Source organism: Macadamia integrifolia, chromosome 8 (genome assembly GCF_013358625.1).
Source record: "Macadamia integrifolia cultivar HAES 741 chromosome 8, SCU_Mint_v3, whole genome shotgun sequence".
Taxonomy (NCBI): Eukaryota; Viridiplantae; Streptophyta; class Magnoliopsida; order Proteales; family Proteaceae; genus Macadamia; species Macadamia integrifolia.
In genome coordinates, this window is record NC_056564.1 from 20,835,483 (window position 1) to 20,856,768 (window position 21,286).

General features: G+C 40.0%; 1 protein-coding gene across 1 annotated transcript in view; it reads left to right on the forward strand.

Annotated features, from left to right (window-relative positions):
- LOC122086537 (cleavage and polyadenylation specificity factor subunit 1) overlaps positions 1–21,286 on the forward strand; it is a 64,828-nt gene that overhangs the window by 36,697 nt on the left and 6,845 nt on the right. The window contains exons 16-20 of the mRNA XM_042655438.1: positions 10,159–10,355; positions 15,040–15,821; positions 19,478–19,558; positions 19,659–19,724; positions 19,846–19,923. Coding sequence (XP_042511372.1) covers positions 10,159–10,355; positions 15,040–15,821; positions 19,478–19,558; positions 19,659–19,724; positions 19,846–19,923 — 1,204 coding nt within the window. The remainder of the gene's footprint in view (positions 1–10,158; positions 10,356–15,039; positions 15,822–19,477; positions 19,559–19,658; positions 19,725–19,845; positions 19,924–21,286) is intronic.

Here is a 21,286-nt window from a genome sequence, read left to right on the forward strand (position 1 = left end):
ATAAATTTTAGGAACATTCATATGGAAACATTAAAGATCTATCAATGTCTAACTGATGTCTGTTTTTCCACTTTGCCTCACCATTTTTATGAGGTATATAAGAACAGCTGGTTTGGTGAATTAAACCATTGTCAGAACAAAAAGATGAATCTTACTTTGAGTAATCTCAAGAGCATTATCAGTACAAAAAATTTTCTCAAGCACCAAAGTGAACTTTTATTTCATTATAAATTTTCTTGAAGACAGACACAAATTCAGAACGATCTTTCAAAAGATACAACCATGTCATGCGAACGATCGTCAATAAATGAAACAAATAAGAGAAATCGGACCCATTCTTGACCCGACACGGCCCCAAATATCAGAATGAACTAAATCAAACAAAGTTCGACCTCTAGATTCTCTACGAGATGGAAAAATAGTTCGGTGATGTTTGCCAAACTCACAAGCTTCACATTCAGAATGGGAAAGAGACTTGCAAGCAGGGATTATACGCTGTAGCTTGGACCAAGAAAGGTGCCCCAGCTGTTACTGCTAATGTAAAGGGGAAATGTTAGAGATAGCACACGCTCCGTAGATGACGAAGCAATGTCAAAGTAAACCCCTTGTCCTTCGACATCACTTTTATCTCTCTCGTGGATGACTTTATGAAGCTTTTTAGGAAAAGAGTAGCACCAGTGATCTGGAAAATGTCGACAGTTTGGAAGAGCGCAGCAACTGGGTATGAAATTCCCTTGACCTTGATGGTGACCATTGGATGGGGTTTGGATACATATCAACTGTTTGTAGAAAGGAGATATGAAGAGAAGGTTACGAGAAATAGATGAAGCCTTATGAATAGATGGTACCTAGGAATTTGGAATCAGAAGGGGTAGAAAAGAAGTATCTTTTTCTATGTTTTAAGCACAGATGGACTCAAAGCTGAAAAGCTTGAACTACATAGTGTTTTTTGTTTATAAAGGTTCAAAGCAGAATCGTGAGCTGTTGATATGTTGTTTTGTATGAAAGCTTCTACTTTGTATTATGTGCTTTGTTCGGTCATGTCACACAAGATTGTGACCTATACTTAATAGAAGTCTTGTTATCACAATAAAAGCCACATAGAACACTTAGTATCAAACCCTAATTCTTAGACCATCCTTTTCAACCATAGACGTTCACATACTCTGTGAGGCATGGTTATAAATTCTACCTCTACACTTGATCTAGCCATAGTAGGCTGTTTTTGCTTCTCCATGAACCAGGTTGCCACAAAAAAATGTGCGATATCCTAATGTAGACCTATCAAAAAAAGATCATGCCCAATCAACATCAATGTAGCCTTCAATCCTTGTATGGTTGTGTTTGGTTTACAATAGCACTTTTCATGGAGTAAACTTCAAGTACTTGAGGATGCGATAGACGTCATCCAAATGCCGACTCTTGGGAGCATACATATATTGACTCACTACCCCAACAAAGTAATTGATATTAGGGCGAGTTTGAGAAAGATAAATCAGCTTCTCCCCTAACCTCTGGTACTTTCCTGTATCGATTAGGGATGGTCCACAACCTTCACCGAACTTGTGATTTTGATCAATTGTTGAATTTGCTGGTTTACAACCCATCAATCTTGATTCTTTCAACAAATCCAATACAAAAACATATATTTATTCCCGTATGTGATCTTAATGCTTAAATACTCATGAAATATTTCAAGAGACCAAAGTCCTTAATATCAAATTGTTGAGCTAGGCAAGACTTAAGATTGTTGAACTCTTCCTGGTCATCTCTAGTAACCACAATATGATCTATATAGACAATTATTGCTATGATGGTACCATTACCATGTTAGGTAAATAGAGTATAGTCAGCATGACTCTGGGTGTATCCATTCTTTAGAATAGCTTGTCTAAACCTCTCAAACGAAGCCTTCAGGGACTGTTTAAGACCACATAGGGATTTCTTAAGGCGACACGCTTTCCCTTCAGCTGAGGGAAACTTGAAGCCTTGTGGGGTTTGCACGTACACCTCCTCTTCCAAGTCACCTGGAGGAATGCATTCTTCACATTCAATTGACCATGATGGGATTAGTACAAACTCTTGTTCCTTTCCAAACATCAATGGGAAGATCTAACTCCGAAGGAAGGGAAGACGTGTTTTTTTTTTTGGGTGGGTAAATAAATCAATGACAAGGAAAAGATGGCTGAGAGTTGCACAAAGCAACAGGGGGATACAACCCTAAGGGGTAGGGGAGGGGGGAGACAAGATAGATATAGGTAAACCCCAGGAGACAACAATACGTCTGTTCCTTGGGGTTTCAGAAACAAAACTGTGGGGGGAATTACTTGGAGGAGACATCAAAGAAGATGGCTTTTCAAATCTTATCAAAGGATCTAGAGTTGGATGTCCATCTACGAAGATTATGCTTCATCCAGAGGTGGTTGATGGTAGCACAAAAAGCAAGTTTCCCTACTGTGTCACAAACAAATCTCCGAGCAAAAGTCATGTTGATCCAAATCTATTCTCTATGAAGCGGAAGGGGTCTTCTTCTAGCTGGCCAGCATTTGGCAAGGACACAGTTCTAGATAGAGGAGAATGGATAGTCAAAGAAAAGATGGTTGGTATCTTCAGTGCCATTCCAACAAAGGCAGCATGTAAGAGAGACAGAGATTTGTGGGTCTATGAGGAAGGATTGGGTGGGAGGCAGTTGGAGAGGGCTGTACAAACCGTGAAGTTATGACGGGGGGATATGGGATTAGAACCAAACGACCTTATGCCAAGGAGCCTTAGGACTAGGAGATCTAACAAAATTCCAGGTAGAAGAGGAGGAGAATTGGCCAGATGACCTTATCACCTTGAACTAGATTGATGGGGAAAGGAAGGGGGGAGGGAGAAGGGAAGACCAGAAGGGGGAGAGGCAAGGAGGGATATCAAGAGGGGGAGCCCAGGAATCATTAGAGACGATGGAGGAGACAAGGCAATCTTTCGGTAGCCCTGAAGAGTAGCTGATCTGGGGCCGACTAGAAGAAAAAGGATGTCAATTATCTAACCGGAGAAAAGTGGAGTTACCATCACCAATATTGGAGCGAATGGTAGACATGGCAGGAGGCTTGTGGAGAAGGATGTTACGCCAGACCAAAAAAGAGTTCGGGCCGAGGGGAGAGGTCCAGGGGAGTTAGAAAGGAGGAGGGTCGGCCAGACACTACGGGGTTTGGAAACAAGCTTCCAAATAAGCTTTAGGATACTAGTAGAGTTCATATCCTTGATTCTCTTAAGACCTAAACCACCTTCAGATTTGGGAAGGCAGATAGAGGACCAACGAATAGGGTGGAGGAATTTGACATTTTTAGTGCCTTTCCATATGGTGCAGAAAAGGATCTCAATGGATTTGATGATGGATTTAGGGAGCTGGAGGACTCCACACTAATAGATGTACAATGATTGGAGGATAACACAGATGAGTTCAAGGCCACCGCCGTAGGAGAGGAGGTTTCCTTTCCAAAGCTGGAGCTTTTTACGGTTTTGGCTAAGCATGAGGGAGTACTGATGAGCAGATAGCCTAGAGGAGATGAGGGGAAGCCCAAGATATTTGACCAGGAGGGAGCGAGCTGGGATCTTGTGAGCTCAAGGAGACAGGCTTTGGAAGAATCAGACACCCTAGCCAAGAAGAGATTGAATTGGAGGAGGTTGATGTGGAATATAGTAAGGGATTCAAAGAGGCGTAGAGGACATAATGGTTTGGAAATTGGGTCTGCTTTGGAGAAGATCATGAGATCATCAACAAAAGTGAGATGAGAAAGATTAATAGCTTTGCACTTGGGGACTGGGGAGATGAAATGACTATCAATATGAGATTGGATGGATCCGGATAGCTCCTCAAGAGCGAGGCAGAAGAGGAAGGGGGAAAGGGGGCAACCTTGGTGAAGTCCTAGAGAGGAGGAAAAATGACTAGCCAGAGACCCATTAACAAGGACAGAGAATTTAGGGGAGGAGATGCATGAATGAATCCAATTGAAGAAGTTGGGAGGGAAGGACATGGCAATGAGGACTTTAGTGATGAAGTCTCATCTGATGGATTCAAAAGCCTTATGGATATCAATCTTAAGAATGGTTGCAGGAGAGTGGGATTTCCTATCAAACCCCCTCACAATTTCATGGCAGAGAATAATGTTGTCTGCAATACTTTGACTTGCAATGAAGGCAGTCTGATATGTATTGACGAGAGAGTCAATTACCAATTGGAGGCGACTGGCAAGGATCTTAACAATGAATTTGTAGAAGAGGTTGTAGAGAGAAATGGGTCTGAAGTCAGACGTGGAGGAGACCCCTTCCTTTTTGGGGATAAGGTAGAGGAAGGTGTGATTGATATTATGGATCTGGGAAGGATTGAAGAAGCTTTTAGTGGCCTCAATGAGATCAGAGCCAATGATGTCCCAGCAAACGGGAAAAGAATCCTATGCTAAACCATCTGTACCAGGAGCTCTATTGGATTTGTGGGCATGAACAACATGGATTTCAGAATCAGAGGGGATTGCTTGGAGAGGGAAGGAATGAGATGTCTAGGGTCTGGGGATGAATTTATTAATGAGAAGAGGAGTATCCATGGGGGAAGAGCGAGGAGGGGTAGAAGAGATTGGAGAAGTTGGACACAACTTCAGCTTTGATGGCAACAGGATCAAGGAGGGATCCGTCATTAGCCGAGAGCTGAGGGATGGAGTTATCATTGGTCCTGGCCTTTAGATTTGTGAAAGAAAGAGGTGTTAGAACCACCCAGGTCAAGCCATTTAATGCGGGATTTCTACTTTAGGAAGCTTTCTTCTTGGGCAAAAAGAGGAGAGCTCAATGGTGGCTTCTTTTTCCTGAAGAGCTAAAAAGGGGTTGAAGGTGTCACTTTGGAGACGGGATTGGATGGAGTTAAGCTTGGATTTGCAAGAGTTGATTCTAGAAGTGATAATGCCATAGATGGAGGCATTATAGGCTTTGAGGGCTATCTTTGCATTCTTGAGCTTAAGAGCAAAGGCAACGAGGGGAGAAGAGTAAGAGCTAGAAGGAATGTCCCAAATTTTTTTGACCTCCGACAGGAAACTGGGATGGGAAGACCACATATCAAAAAACTTGAAAGGCTTGGAGCCAAAGGAGACATAACGACTTACAAAGAAAGAAATAGGGCAATGATCAAAAATACTTTAGAGGTCAAAAGTGGCATAGGAGGAAGAGGAGGAGGAGAGCCATGCTTCATTGACAAGGACCTTGTCAAGCTTGCAGGCAATATGGGTAGCACCCACTCTCTTATTATGTAATGATAATTTGGTGCCAAACTAGCAGGGATAAAAAAAGGCTGGTATCCTCGATACAAGAGTTGAAGGCGTCAATCGAGGAATGGTCAATTTAGGAGCCTTTTAATTTCTCATGGGCTGCATTGAAGTCCCTACCCCATCCCCAAGGGAGGGATCCGACCTAAGAATAAAGGGCCTTGAGATCTTCCCAAAAGTTGACCCTATCAGAGGCTCTGTTGAGCCCATAGGTTGCAGAGAAGAAAGGATTGGTGCCGGAAGGATCTGAGATGGAAAGGTGGATAAATTGGGGAGAGGAGGAGATCACAAAGATGTGAATTTTGGAGGGGTTCCATAGGACCCAGATGCGGCCATTGGGAGAATGGGGGTAGTTGGAGATGAAAGACCAAGAAGGGCAATGGAATTGGCGATATGGGAGGATTTGGATTTTGGGACTCTAGTCTTAAGGAGACGACAAAGAATGGAGTTGGAGGACTTAATATGAGAGCGGACTTCTGCTTGTTTGACAAGGAATTGAGAACACTGATATTCCAATCTGACCAACAATTAATGGGAAAGGAGGGGGGAAGAAATTAGACCTCAGAGGAGCTGAGCTTGGCTACAGTAGAACGCGAGGGCTAGCTATGATGATGTCTACGATATTCCTTAAGAGTGGTAGAAGAGGGTTAGAGAACTTGGAAGAAATGATGTGGGTTATCAAGGGGAGAGATGTGTCCAAACCCAATGATGTCATTGAAGAAGTCTTGGTAGTAGAGTGGCAGACTTCAGAGCAGGGGAGCTCATCGAAGCACTGGAGATAACAGTTGCAGACGTGGCCGTAGAGGAGGGTGTTGAATGGCCCAACGATTGGTGCTGAGACGATGTAATTCTCTTAGATCTCCTAGAGGAGGGTACCAAAAGAGTGGAAAGGGCATCACCAGATGAAGACGGAGTGTCGGTAGATGTTGGAGGAGACGTGGCGGGGTCTTGCCTATGCTCAGAGAGCATAGCAGGAGGCGGGAGCTCAGACATGGAGGAAGCATCATCATGAGCTGAAGAAGCGTCAGAGGCCTGCGAAGGCTAAGAGAATGGGCAGGTAAGTGAAGGCTGAGTATCGGGCAAGGAAGTAGAGCCTGAGGATGAGTGGGTCGGGTTGGTAGGAGAGTCCAAGTGGTAGGATGGATGGGTTAGGATGAGATGGGTGAAGAGATGATGGGTTGGACCAAGGCAGTGTTGGTAGGGGAGTGGGCTAGAGTTACAATTTGGATGGGCAAAGGCAATGGGAAGCGAGTGGGTCAATGGGTGGAAGGGAAGAAATGTTACCTAACATAGAAAGGTGAGGTTTGGGGTGGGGATCTGAAGAGGATTCTTGGCAAGTTTTCCTCTCCCTTGTGTAAACAAGTAACTCTTTCTCTTTGCCAATCTTTACACTGTTAGGTTCCACTTCAATACTAGTTCCCCTTGAATGGTCTGAAACATCAACACCATCCACACCCTTGTGCTTTCCCACATCAAAAAGAAAGGAGGAATAGGCACATGTTGAAACGGGGAAACAACAATAGCAGCCTCTTCATTTCCAGTACTCTCCCCTTGAAGACGTGGCATATGAGGAGTAAAGTAGGGCACCGATTCAAAGAAAGTGACATCCTTGAAGAGAAGCCGCTTCCTAAGGGATGTCTGGTAGTACATATAGGCTTTTATAGAAGGGATGTCTGGTAGTACATGTAGGCTTTTGTAGAAGGGTCATAACCAAGAAAGAGAAATTTAAGAGATTTAGGATCAAGTGTAGTCCGAGCAAACTTATTAACATGCGAATAACACACATACCCGAATACTTAAGGGGAAAGAGAGAGGGCAAAAAACACTGGGAGACAAGATTTCTAAGGGATATTTGAAACTAAGGATGCTAAAAGGGATGCGATTTATCAAGAAAACAATGTCGAGAACATCAGACCGGAAGGTCTTAGGACATGAATACCGAACAACAGAATCCTTGCAACTTCCAATAAATGACGATTTTTGCACTCAGCTACCCCATTATGTTGGGGTGTATCAGCACAAAGTTGATGAACAATCCCATTATTAGTTGAAATTTTTTAGAGCCTCTCGTATATATAGTCCACTCCTTTACTGGAACAAACAATTTCAGTCCAGTATTAAATTGAGCGCAAACCATCTAATAGAAAATTTTGAAAGCATCATACACATCATTTTTTGTGTTTCAACAAGAAGGTCCATGTGATGCAAGAGTAGTTTTCAACAAATGAAACAAAATAGCGATAACTAAAAAGGCTAGTGGTGGGTTTTGGTTTCCAAACATTAGAATGCACAATGTGAAAGAGAGTAGTAGACCGATTACCATGGTAAGGACAATGAGAACAACAATGTTTAGCAAACAAACATGGTTCACATTGAAAGACATGGGAATTAGAAATAATGGAGAACTTGTGAGGCAATTTTTTTTTCATAACAATAGAAGTTCAATAGGGGCAGTTCTAGGGGGATGTACATGAAGCACCCCACAGGTTTTCCTAGTGTGCTTGGGTTTGTAGAATGATCACATTGAAGTCTATCACTGTCATCCCCACGGTTTTTCCCTTTGCCTCTTCCTCTTCCACGCCAATCTCTTTGGAAGCTAGAGGCAAGAGAAAATCTCTCATGGGATGGTGAAGTGTCCATGGCAACTCTTCTGGTTTCTTCACTTTGCAAATAGCCACAAACTTCATCTAAATATGGAAGGGGTGATTGGCCCAAGATTTACACCCAAATTGGTTCATATTCATGGTTCATCCTGCCGAGAAGAATCAAGACACGCTCCTTCTCAAATGTTCTGTCAAACTTCGCTTCATCCTTAGGATTGGAAATTTGGAGGTCCCTATAGTAGTGATACTCTTCCTAGAGACCAACAATTGTGTTATAGTACTCAGAGATAGTCATGTCCCTCTGTTTCCTTATGATAATCCTCTGAAGGAGTTTATTAGATGTTAGCAGAGTCACCTACTTGGTCAAAAGTCTTAGCAATACTATCCCAAATATATCCTTGGCCGTCTCGTTTCGCATAAACCTCTTACCAATCTCATGTTTCATTGAAAAAATCAATGATGTTATAACAGTTGAGTTCTCCATTTCCCATTTCTAACATCTTGGATTACTTGAAGTTGAAGGAGCCCTGATGTTGGCATGTTGCCACTAATGTAACCTAACTTCCCCCGACTTCGCAGAGGTAGCTTCATGGAGTGAGAGCGCAATCCAGTAGTTGGTGTTGTCCAACTTACCAATGGATATTTGGGTGCTTGGATTTTCAAAGGAAATTAGACTGGGGTTGGCACTACTTGAACCATGAGCTGAGGCTTCCATAGGTGCACTGACCTCTGACATCTTGTGAGCACACACTTGGAAGCTGGTTGGAAACCAAAACCAAATGGAGGGTACACCCTCTACCCAGACACTCCTTCCCAGTACTCACGCAAAAATATAGCAGGTAAATAGTTCACAAAACTTGACTAAACTTCCTTTTTTTTTTTGATAAATGAATATACTGCCATCAAATGTACATCTCAGGGATGTGGGTTCATAATATCACAACTCACAAGCCCCAGATAATATAACTCACTAACAGATAGCACTAAATTGCCTTGAACTCAACATTCAAAATGAAGAAACGCCAAATAACGAAAATCTGGCAGTACTGTTGGTTGCCATAAAAATGAGTTGCAAACCAAGGACACACCTTCTTCACAACCGAGGCCTAGGGGGCTTCATAAAGGACCCTTGGGAGACTCCAATAAGCCTGGTCCCAACTGCAATTGAGCCTTAATGAGAGAGAAAAGGTGCTGGAGCTACTGGGCTGATAGTAAACACTCCTGTTCCTTTTTTTTTTTTTTCTGCTTATACATCTATCTTCACATTTTTAAAACTACATCAATATTTCTTCTATTTAATGGGTGAACAACTCTTCTTACATGGTGTAGCCTCTGTTGGAGCCCTTTACTCTTCTAGGGTTCCTACAAGAGGCATAATGGAGATGGAGGTTCCTGGCTGACTCTCAAACCTTGCTCTGATGCCAGGTTCGAATTGATAAAAGTGAACAAAAGGAAGTAAGATGGAAGAAGAAGAAGAAGAATGCTTGGGGACCCCTCTATATTTACTAACTTGCTTATAACATGTATAAGAAAACTAACTTAAGAGTATCTAGAGAGGTAAGAAAAGAAAAATGCAAGGTTATAACAAAGTACCTTTATTACATGAACTCTATCAAAGCCCATCATTGGCTAAACAATCATATGGTTCTGCTATTTTGGGCTTTGCTCTAACCAAAGCTATTGCACCGTTTGATCCAAGCCTTCAATGATGTCGTCTTTGATCTCTTTCTCCAAAATTTTCCTTACAAGCACATTTTTGTTTCTTTTCTGATTCAGAAACACTTCTTTCTCAGCGTTACCAAATACATTTCTTCCCCTTGGAAGTACTCCCCAAGAATAGGAAACAAAAACTTTGGTTAAGAAAAACACCCCCATTGAACTGAAAGTTGTCATACATTCCATAAGTTGTTTGTACTTTTTACCTTTATATATATGTCTCTTGGGTTGTTTTTTCAGAATGTTCACTAGGAAAGTCATTTGTTATGTGTAATTTTGCTTCCATACATTTCCTAGGATGGCTTCCTACACCCAAAATGTTTTTCCTCTTCATTGGCTCGCCCCCTCCCCCTCCCCTCCTCGCCCCCTTCCCCCATCTTCCTTTCTTTGTTCCTTTTTATGTCATCATTGTTTTCTTTTGTGTCAAATATTTTCATTTCTTAATTGATACTAAGGGTTAGAGGAATGGACGAATGGTGGATATTATTTTATGTTATTGATACATGCAGAGAGCTTTTGTGACTTATCTTGCATGAATTTTATAGGCGCCGAGTTATCCAGGTTTTTGCTCGTGGTGCTCGTATTCTTGATGGTTCCTACATGACTCAAGACTTAAGCCTCGGAGTCCCTAATTCTGAATCAAGCTCAAGTGCTGAAAGTTCAGCAGTATCGTCTGTTTCTATAGCTGATCCATATGTTTTGCTAAGAATGAGTGATGGAAGTATTCGGCTTCTTGTTGGAGGTATGCGTGATCTAATGAATTTATGTTTTGTTATGTTTATGCATGCTCTGGGTTGTGGAAACAGCCTCTCTTGCTTAGGAGCGGGTAAGGCTGCGTACATTTGACCCTCCCAGACCTTGCAGTAGCAGGAGCCTCATGCATTGGGTTGCTCTTATGTTTATGCATGCTATGTGTAAAGTACGGATCTTGCCTTTCCATGTGGTTGCTTAAATTTTTGAACCTTTATATTGTGGACACTTTAGTATCTTCTTTTAGGGAGAAAGTTTTCTGTGGGGGGTGTGGCCCCTGTGCCTAGACACATGGGTGTGTGAAATGCCCAGCCCAACCCCATGAAAGGGAAAATGACATCTCTATGGATGCTTCCTTGTGCACGCACAGGAACCACACTTCCCCCTCCTTTTAATACTTCATCCTGGAACTTGGAAGGCATTAGCATGAACATCCTTCATCTAACTATCATGTTTATCTATTTTCTCTCTCTCTTCCCCCCCCCCCCCTTTTCTCTGTTGAAGTAAAATTGAATTTATAAATGGGAATACGAATTATTTTCAATTTTCAGAGTCCTAGATTCATTAGTTCCCTTAAATATCTTCTATGACATCAATTCGTTGCATGTATTATGTATCTTGGGTGTCAATCACCAAAAAAATGTGAAAAAGAGGTGGGGAAGGGGAACAAAGCTAATCTAGGAGAGGACCCCATTGAAACATTTGGTTGGATTAACGACTGAATGAACCAACCAAATCAATACTGATATGGAATTTAACAGAACAGTAAAACTCTTTTGGCATGTAATAAAAAATTGTATACTAATTTAATTTTCCCCATTCTTCTCTTTAGAAAACCTCCTATAGCCTATAGGACATATAACAACTTGAGTGACGGAAATTTTTCATTTGTAGTCCTGAAAAATAATTTGAGATGGACATACTTTTATCAAACAATTTTACCTGGGGACGGGGTTGTTTTGTTCTGTTCCATTAGTAGGAGAATACAACTCAACTCAACAGCTCAGACTTATCCCAACTAAATGGGGTTAGCTATGTGAATCTGATCAAAGGCAGCAAAAGAAAATAGACGTAAAAATTTGTAAAAGCTCACCTAAATGTGGTCTGCTACATGGATCCTTGCCGTCCAAATAGCTCTATTTGAGGTCATACTAGAGTCAAGAGCTAACCTCTGCATGTCTTTCCTCACTACTTCACCTATGGGACCTACATCTTTTAGCTCCTTGCATCTGAATCTGATCACTTCTTCTTATTGGTGCATCCCAAGGCCTCAGTTGAACATGGCTATGCCACCTCAATCGGCTTTCTCAGGCTTATCAAGAGTCAAAACTTCCAAATGAGCCCTAATATGGTCATTTCTTACTTTATCCTTCCTAGTTTTGCCATACATCTATCTTAGCATCCTCATCTCTGCTACACATAGCTTATCAATATGACACTTTTTAATTGCCTATTATTTTTCCCCGTAGATCATAGCGCATCTAACGACTATCCTATAGAACTTTCATTTAAGCTTTAAAGGAATACATTGGTCGCACAACACCCCGGACACACCTCTCCATTTCATCCATCCTACTTTAATGCTCTCCATTAGTGGGAGAGTACATCATTTAACAATTAAATTTGGGCAGACGTTTCTGGGTGTGAGATTGGTTTAACTAAACAGTTTGTGCTACTTTGTGTTCTAGCGGTGCAAGGATTTCAGAGTTGGTTTCTCTCCTTAAAGCTTGTGGTTTGGTATTTTTGGTATTTGGCCTTGGAATAGATGATGTGGGTGCGTCTCGTTTCAGTGACATCCCCCCCCCCCCCCCACTCTTACTTATCTGGGAGATCCATTAACATATGGCAATCACAGCTTTGCAAGCCAGGAAGAAATAGGGTGTAGGATCAAGGGGTTCAATATCTTTTCAGTTTTTGTGGTGCAGAAGAAAAAAGGGTTCAATGTCCCCTGAGAAGTGTATGGCAAGGTTAAAAGTATCGTTCTATATATCGTATCATATTGGCTGATACGTATCGGTATTGATATTGATACTACACGGATGGATATGATACACTGTTTTAAAGAAATGCAGTGTATTTTAATGTATCAATACGATGCACACTGATACTCAACCGATACACACCGATACTTAAGATACGTATTTACAAAACCCATTTCACTTTCGGAACAAAGCCTGTTCTCATTGGCGGTACTTAACTTTCCAAAATTTGAAGCACAATTGCACGATTGATCCCGCTTCCATTTCTTGGACTTGGGGCTTTGAATCATTCGTAGAAAACGATTCAAAATGTACAGTCAAACTGAATTATTTCATCAATTTGTTCATAGATTTAAAATTTATTAAAAAGTCAACAATAGACTATTATTACTACATGAAAGAAACCTCATCCTTTATAACAATTTCAATTGAATGCACTTGTCTCTCAATATGGTGTTCTCCATTTTAGAATTTATGCATGATATATGTTATATATATATATATATATATTAATGTAAAAGTGTATTTTCATCTGTATCTTGTCCATTTCTGTGCGTATCTTTAGCATATCTTGCATCCTATATGCTCCGATATGTCTCTCAAAATTACCTAACAGATATGGCGACTGATACCGACACTTCAATCCTTGGTGTATGGTATTTTATTTTATTATTTTTTTTTTTTTTGGAGGGGGGGCTTTATTCTGAGTCATTATTTTGTTTATTTTCCCTACTTTGGCTCAGCTTTTAGGGGGTCAACAACTTATCTGCTTAGCATGATTTTGGTTACTTTTAAAAGTTTATTATGTTACCTTTTCCATATTTGTCAAGGGCCAAGGTGACTCAAGGCAGTGTAGGGGCACCTAGGTGATAAGGTGCCCTAGTGTTTTCCCTCCCTAACACACACACACACACATATATATATATCATTTCGTTTTTAAGAAATGGGATAGGGAACTAGGCTAACTACTTCTATTATCTTTACCATTGCTTTTCTTCTCTCTCTCTCTCTCTATTATTTACAAGCTGAAAAATTACGGTGTGTACGTTGGCACAATCACCCTACAACAGCTCTAAAGTCTGCTTTTGGCTCAATTTAGAGGCCTTGTAGCTCATTTCCTTTGATGTTGACTATCATCAAAAGTACGGGTTCTGATGAGACGGGTTATTCCAAGGCTCAAGATTCAGAGATTGCTGTTTCCTATTTAACGGATACAGAAAGCATGTCAGGAGACAAACCCAACACTGTCTTCAGCCAATTAAAGTAACCTGCTGTAAAACCCGCTGTTACCTATAAATTAACACCCATTATAAGACTGACTACTGATTGTTCACAACAAATTAGCAGTAAAAACCTCGATGACATTTGATGTCACATGAGATCAGTATTGATTGTAGCAGAGAATTAGCAATATACAGCAGTCAACAGTATAACAATGTTTAAGATTCAACGATTCCATGTATATCAAGCAATATTATCTTCTATACTGCCAAATAAAAAGGTTAGGGGAAGAATCTATTTTATGTGACTGGGAAAAAAACATAAAACAGCATCAGGCGCTCGCTCAACCACCTAGGCGTACAAGGCGATGCCTAGGTTGCCAAGGCAGTCGCCTTACCTACATCCAGTAATGCGAGGCATCGCCTTAACTCCTTGAAGGCGCCTGGATACCTAGGCAACACCTTGACAACTATGACCTTTCCAATGACAGCAAGATTGTGCAATTATACTTATACGGTATATTACAAAACTTAGGATTCCATTCTTTAAGGTTTGTTATTTCTCTCCTATTCTGACCTTTTGGATGCGTCTACCTCTGCGTATTCGTGTGCTTATGCCTTGGGAAGGTTAAGCACTCATTGGAGTTGCTAAAGTTGTTATGGGAATCATATTAGGAGTCTTAATTTAGGGATAAGTCGATAATTTTGTAGTTATCTTCAGATTCTTATTAGGAGTGGGGTATGTTAAAATTTTCAGTTTTCATCCTTATTCTCTTATTTCCATCAACTGCATCTATCAACCATTAGACTGAGATTGTATGCCAAACAGAAAATATATCCTTGGGGATTGTCTTCTTTGGGCCCATTACTCTTTGTGGGAACTTAAAACCATCTTATATCAGTGGATCTGCTCTATGGCTTTTGAAATCTTAGGTGAATTGATTTTTTTTTTTTTTTGGTTCTTCTTACTCTGGCTTCTTTTACCTCCATACTCACTTGTATATTTTGTATCTTTTTTTTTTGGGTGAATAAATGTTCGGTTTTTGGATTTGAACCGAAGTGAATATTTTGGATCTTAGTACACCATTAACCATAGTTGTCGTGGTGTCTAGGCGATCTTAGGCATTGGAAGAGGGGGAAATCAAGGCAACACCAATAAGGTGTCATGTCAGTATGTCACCTAGGCGTCCAAGGCGGCCTTCCAGCAATTTATGTGTAGACGCCTTGACAACTATGCCATCATCTCCCCTCTCCCAAGAAAATAAAAATAAACTGGATTTTGAAACCAAATAACTTGACGATATGTCCATATGATTATAGACCGAATTGGAAGCCCGTCCTTGATTTCATTAGGTACAGACTGTTTCTTTTAGGTCCATGCTATTTTTTCAAACTATTCCACTCAGGTTTTGTCCTGTTCCATAATTCCATTATGCTGGTACTTATTGGCTGTTGTGGCTTTGGATATGTTTTACAGATCCTTCAACATGCACCGTCTCCATTACTGTTCCTCCAATATTTGAAAGTTTGAAGGAATCAATCTCTGCCTGTACACTTTATCATGATAAGGAACCTGAGCCATGGCTCCGCAAAGCGAGTACCGACGCATGGCTCTCTACTGGAGTTGGTGAGGCCATTGATGGAGCTGATGGGGCACATGACCAGGGTGATATATACTGTGTGGTTTGTTATGAAAGTGGTACCCTTGAAATCTTTGATGTGCCTAGTTTCAAATGTGTTTTCTCTGTGGATAAATTTGTGTCTGGTAAATCCCTCCTAGTGGATACTTTTGTCCGGGAAGCATCCCAAGATCCTCATTCTGGGAACAAGAGCTCCGAGGAAGTGGCTGGGCAAATCAAGAAAGAAACTGTACAGAACATGAAAGTTGTTGAATTGGCGATGCAAAGGTGGTCAGGGCAGCATACCCGCCCTTTTCTGTTTGGAATATTGACTGATGGAACAATGCTTTGTTACCATGCTTATCTATATGAAGGACAGGAAAATATAACGAAAATTGAAGAAGCAGTTTCTGGGGACAACGCAGTTGATCTTAGCAGTATGAGCTCTTCAAGGTTTAGAAATTTGAGATTTGTCCGTGTTCCCTTGGAAACCTTCACGAGGGAAGAGGCTTCAGCTGTGAGTCCGTGCCAAAGAATCACCATTTTCAAGAATGTTGGGGGTTACCAAGGTTTGTTTCTTTGTGGGGCAAGGCCAGCTTGGTTCATGGTCTGCAGGGAGAGGCTTCGAGTCCATCCACAGGTAAGACAGCATAAAATATCTCAAAGAGAAGCGGATTCAGTTAAAAGCTTCACAAAGCAGAGACTTACTTTGTAATAGAAATGTTAATTCTGTTAATATGTATTACACTAATTAATTTGATGAATGTATACAATATTGTTTGCTTGTACAGTTTGATTGTTTTAAAATAGAAATTTTCCTCTTGCAATAGGATCTTTGCTGCTAATCATTTATGGGTTATGGGTTGTTCATTCTTTATACGGTTTTAGTAGTTGGGATTGTTTTATAGTCTGTTCATATGGATTCATCTTTTACATTTGATCCTATCTATCACTAGAAAGAGGAGTCGATCTGTGAACCTATTGCCATTGACCACTCTTTATTTCTCTTCTTAATTTTCATCAATTTTCTTCTTCAATCACTTTGAAATTTTCATTTTCCTTTGGAAGATTATAGAAGCCTTTCGTTGCTTCAATGGTTGATCCAACCTCATCTGTCCAGTGGTGCTATTTTGCATGAGATTTATATAGTCCTCGTAATGTTTGGTAGTCCTCCTAAATCTGGTTGGAGGTGTTGATTGGGGGGGGGGGGGGGGTTGGAGTGTGTTACAGAATCAGAGCTTAATAACCAATGTCATGTAGAAGAAAAGACGAAGAAAGAGAAGGGGGAAAAAGAGAGGAGAGAAAGCTAGCTCATGGTAGACTTACTAGATTTTCCTACCATGGGCTAGTGGTATATATATATATATATATATATAAGAATCCATAGTTACAAGTTGATGACAACTGACTCGTGTTATTACACACAAGCCCTTACTAAGAAAAGGACAATACATTATAGCAAAGAAACAATAACCGATAACTAATAATAATAAACCAAAACTAATGGACATAGACCATAACTAACACCTAATAACCTTTAACACTCCCCTCCTCAAGCTGGAGCATATATATTACAGTCTCCAGCTTGAAACAACGGGGACGAACACAACCAGTAGAACCAACTTGAAGAGACACAACCATAGAAGCCAGTGGTTAGCAATAACAAAACCACAAGAAAAACATCTTCCAATCGTAGTACCATTCGAATCACACCAATAACCAGCAACAACAGTAGTTAAAAAATCTGTGTCTAATAATTCTTGATAACAACGAACAAAATAAGTGGCACAGAATGCCAACCGCAAGCTAGAATACCATAGCAGCAAAACAATACCATAAGACATTCTCAAGAAACACAAGTAGTAATCTTCACAAAGAAGACAGATAAAACTTAGAAGAGCTAATGTAAGGCTAGGTCACAGTTAACCTAAACCCAAGCAGGACCAAGATGCACCTGTAGTTGAACCCTACTGTAGATACAATATCAATATAACCCCAAAACAGTAGGTGAAGAACCCCACACAAAGCTACAGCAAATCAGAACAATGTACCCTAGCTCATAGGTCACAGATTAGGGTAAATCTGAGAAAAATAACTCACACAAGATCTCAGGCATGAAGTAGATGTGAGGGCAGAGATTACCCTCAATCATTAAGGACTACGAGATGAACTAAACCACAGAAAATGATGGTTGAGATAGATTCTGGAACAGTTCTTGAATTAGGTCCAAAAGTGGAAACTTTCAAGAAACCAGCGTAGCTGATCTCTGATGACCAGGGAAACAGGATCGAAGGGCCATTTTAGGGTCCCTAGTAAGCCCTCCAAAGGTGGCCTTCAAAAGCTGCAGGGTCTTGAAAATTTATGTGATCGATTGCTGCCCAGAAATCCTTTCGGAAAAACCAATCGCAGGCTGTATATTTGGTTTCCAGATTACAGAAGAATAAGAGGATGATCTGGTCTTGCAATAGGTCTTCAAACACTCAAGAACTAATGGGAATAAAGAAAGGAGAAAAAAAATTGATGGGGGGGAAGAAGAAGACTGATGGATTAGGCCTCTTGCTCTCTCAAAGTTTAGGCATCCCACTCCTCAACTGAATCTCTCATCCATGAAGAAAAACTTCAAATTCGTTAACTTCAACTTGTCCATAAAGACTACAATCGATGGCCTTTTATGGTTGTGGCCTTCTCAAAAATTGGATAGATTACAAAATAGAAACTAGAAGAAAAAAAACTTAGTTCCTTGGCCAATAAGAATATAATGAATGGAGACTTAAAACAAACTAACTTTCCTAAACTGAACTAATTGCTTTTACTTCTATTATTATTTCACCCTCTAACGGATCCATGTTGCTGTTCATTACTAAATTGAACTAAATTCATTTTCCAGGACTTCAATGCTTGGATCCATGTTGAGTGCTGCTACCTCTCTTTTAGTTTCTTTGAGAAGTTATTTTCCAGTACTTATTGGAACTTTCTCCCTTAAGTTGTGAAGGCAATTATTTGTAAATGACTCCTCTATGTGAAGCAACACATTTACACTTATTTGTCCTCGGGAATTTAAGAGTACACCGTGGCTAGACCACAAATACAAATTATAATTAAGTATTAACAGAAGGTCTCTATTTGTCAAGCACCTCTTGGTTTGATTTGTTATTTGACCTTGTTATGAGCCAACGACGACTTAGTGTTTTCTCAACTAAATGGGGTTGGCTACATTGATCCGTGAGAGGACAAAATAATAATAAAAGTAAAAAGAAAGGAACACAACATCACCTCAGAAACATCACTCCTAAATGGGGTTGTCTACATGGATCCTTACCCTTCAAACAGCTCTATTTGTGGTCATACCAGAGTCAAGATCTAACAAGTACATGTGTTCCTCACTACTTCACCCATGGTCATTTTAGGCTTGCCCCTAGCTCTTTTAGCTTCTTCCATCTGAATCTGATTACTCCTCCTTACTGGTGCTCCCAAGGCCTCCTTGAACATGGCCATACCTCCTCAAACAACTTTCTCGGAGCTTGTCCTGAATCAAGGCAACTCCCAAATCAGCTCTAATATGGTCATTCTTTACTCTACGCCTCCATGTTATGAGTAGATGAACTAAACTCATTTTCCAAGACTTCAATGCTTGGATCCATGTTGAGTGCTGCTACCTCTCTTTTAGTTTCTTTGAGAAGTTATTTTCCAGTACTTATTGGAACTTTCTCCCTTAAGTTGTGAAGGCAATTATTTGTAAATGACTCCTCTATGTGAAGCAAAACATTTACACTTGTTTGTCCTTGGGAATTCAAGAGTACACCATGGCTAGACCACAAATACAAATTACAAAGCAACATTTTCCATGTTTAGTTACAGATTTGTGGCATGTCTTGCTTTATATTATGAACTTGAAAAGGACCTCTGGCTGTATGAGATATCAGGTTTTGTTGCTCACAGTCCTCGCATTCTTAACTCGTACTTGTATTGTTTCTTTGATTTTCTTATTGCAACTTGACTTGAATGGGTTGTGATAATTTTCTTGACCATATGCTGAACTGCTTTTTTCCCCCTTTCTATTTTTTCTCTCCTTTGTATGTAAACAAATATGGGTGCTTAGACCTTGGAGTCCTGCCATTTTGGATCAGGGGTTGTTAACGAAATTTTTTTCTTCATGTTACTACCTGATTGTGTTGCAAAGATTGACTTTGACCTTATGGTTCAACTGATGCTTTGCTGGTTACACTTTTCAGAGAATCTCTTTTAGTTTCTTATGGCCTCACTGTATCTTTTTTTGTTCTTTTTCCCTTGTTGCAGTTATGTGATGGATCTATTGTCGCCTTTACGGTTCTTCACAATGTAAATTGCAATCATGGGCTTATATATGTTACCTCACAGGTTGTATAGTATGTTATCTTCATCTGATCTTGTTGATGCTTTTAGAATAACAGTCTTTACATATTCAATGACCTACATATTATCAATATTTCTGCTTCAGGGTTTCTTGAAAATTTGTCAACTTCCATCTGTATCAAGCTATGACAACTATTGGCCAGTTCAAAAAGTGGGTGGGTTTGTTCTCACTCCATCTTTTCTTGAGTGCTTGTTTTCTGTATTTGTGGTAACAGTAGCATCATTTAATCATTTGCTCTCTCTCTCCCCCCCCCCTCTTTTAATTTGTACAGATTCCTTTGAAGGGCACTCCACATCAAGTCACCTACTTTGCCGAGAAGAATTTATATCCTCTGATAGTTTCTGTTCCTGTGAGTGGACTGCATAGTTTGACCTGTATTAGAATTGGTAGTATTATTTACTGATTTTACTCTTGTCTAGCACAACTAACATAAGATTTGTTTTTGAACAATCCAACCATAACTATGCGGTAAACCTACTTTACCTGTATTTTCCCCCACCTGTGAACATTACACCACGGTTGCACCACAGAATCGGTGAATTCTTCGTCTCCCAAGTCTGTTAAACTTTCCTAAAAAAATAAGAGGAAAAAAAAAAAAAAAAAAAACTGAACAGGAAAGAACTAGAGGTGGAAAAATATTATATATATATATATATATATATTCTAGTTGTAAATTAATTTTTATAATATAAAGTAAATAATATATGGGAAATATTTAAAAATCTATATACTCTCTAGTCCCTGAATCCAAATTCTTGGGATTTGTCAAGTCAATAATTCATGCGCATGCCAGCCGTTGACATTTCTACACCCACATCCTGGTAACTTAAGGTAAAACTAAGATTGAAGTGGCTAAATTTCATTGAAAATGTATGATCAAAAGAATATTACACTTTCGCAGATGAAGCAAAGAATGTCACGAAAAGGAGTATTAGAGATTTGATTACATTTAGATAGTTATCCCTTTTTTTTTTTTTTTTTTTTAAACCTTTCTTTTATATAAGATGGACCCTATTTGGGCTATTTGGGGAGTGGAAGTATGAAAAGAGAGAAAGGAAGCTGGCCTTACAATATTGCAAGGCCCAGGAAACTGCAAAGCATGAACAAGAAAAGCTAAAGAAGCTACTCACAAATTCTGTAAAGAGTGGATCCCATACTCTTGGCTTATGCAGCTTTTGTATGTGCTGGTTCCGCCTAGTTATCAAATGCTGAATTGTTATACTTTATCCAAATGCATCAAATGATGGTGTCTGGAAAAGGATTCCACAAGCTATGGCCTTCAGACACGAAAACATGGCTTCTACTAGGCTTATTAACATCCCTTGGAATGAACATCAATTGAGGATTGGTTTCCCTGGGATGTGTATACTAAGTTCTCTTCAGTTTTCCTCTTTAGGCACTCATCAACTTGAGTACAAGGGTGTTGATACCTGGTCAAAACCTATGCATGTACAAAAACACTTGATTGAATGGAAATATTTCATGTTTTAACTGAACAGTTCCCCTGACAAACAAAACTGAATCCTTCCAGGTTGCTGATTAAAACTATCAGGACCAAAAGGTTATCGCAGATATAGTTGTCATGTTTAAGTCTTTATGACACATAAAGACAGCGGGCAATCAGCTGAGATAGCTTTTCCATGTTATGCCTGTTGGTGAGAAGTATTACATCACTACCCTAAAGTGAGATGTACTGATCATGTTGTGTGTGA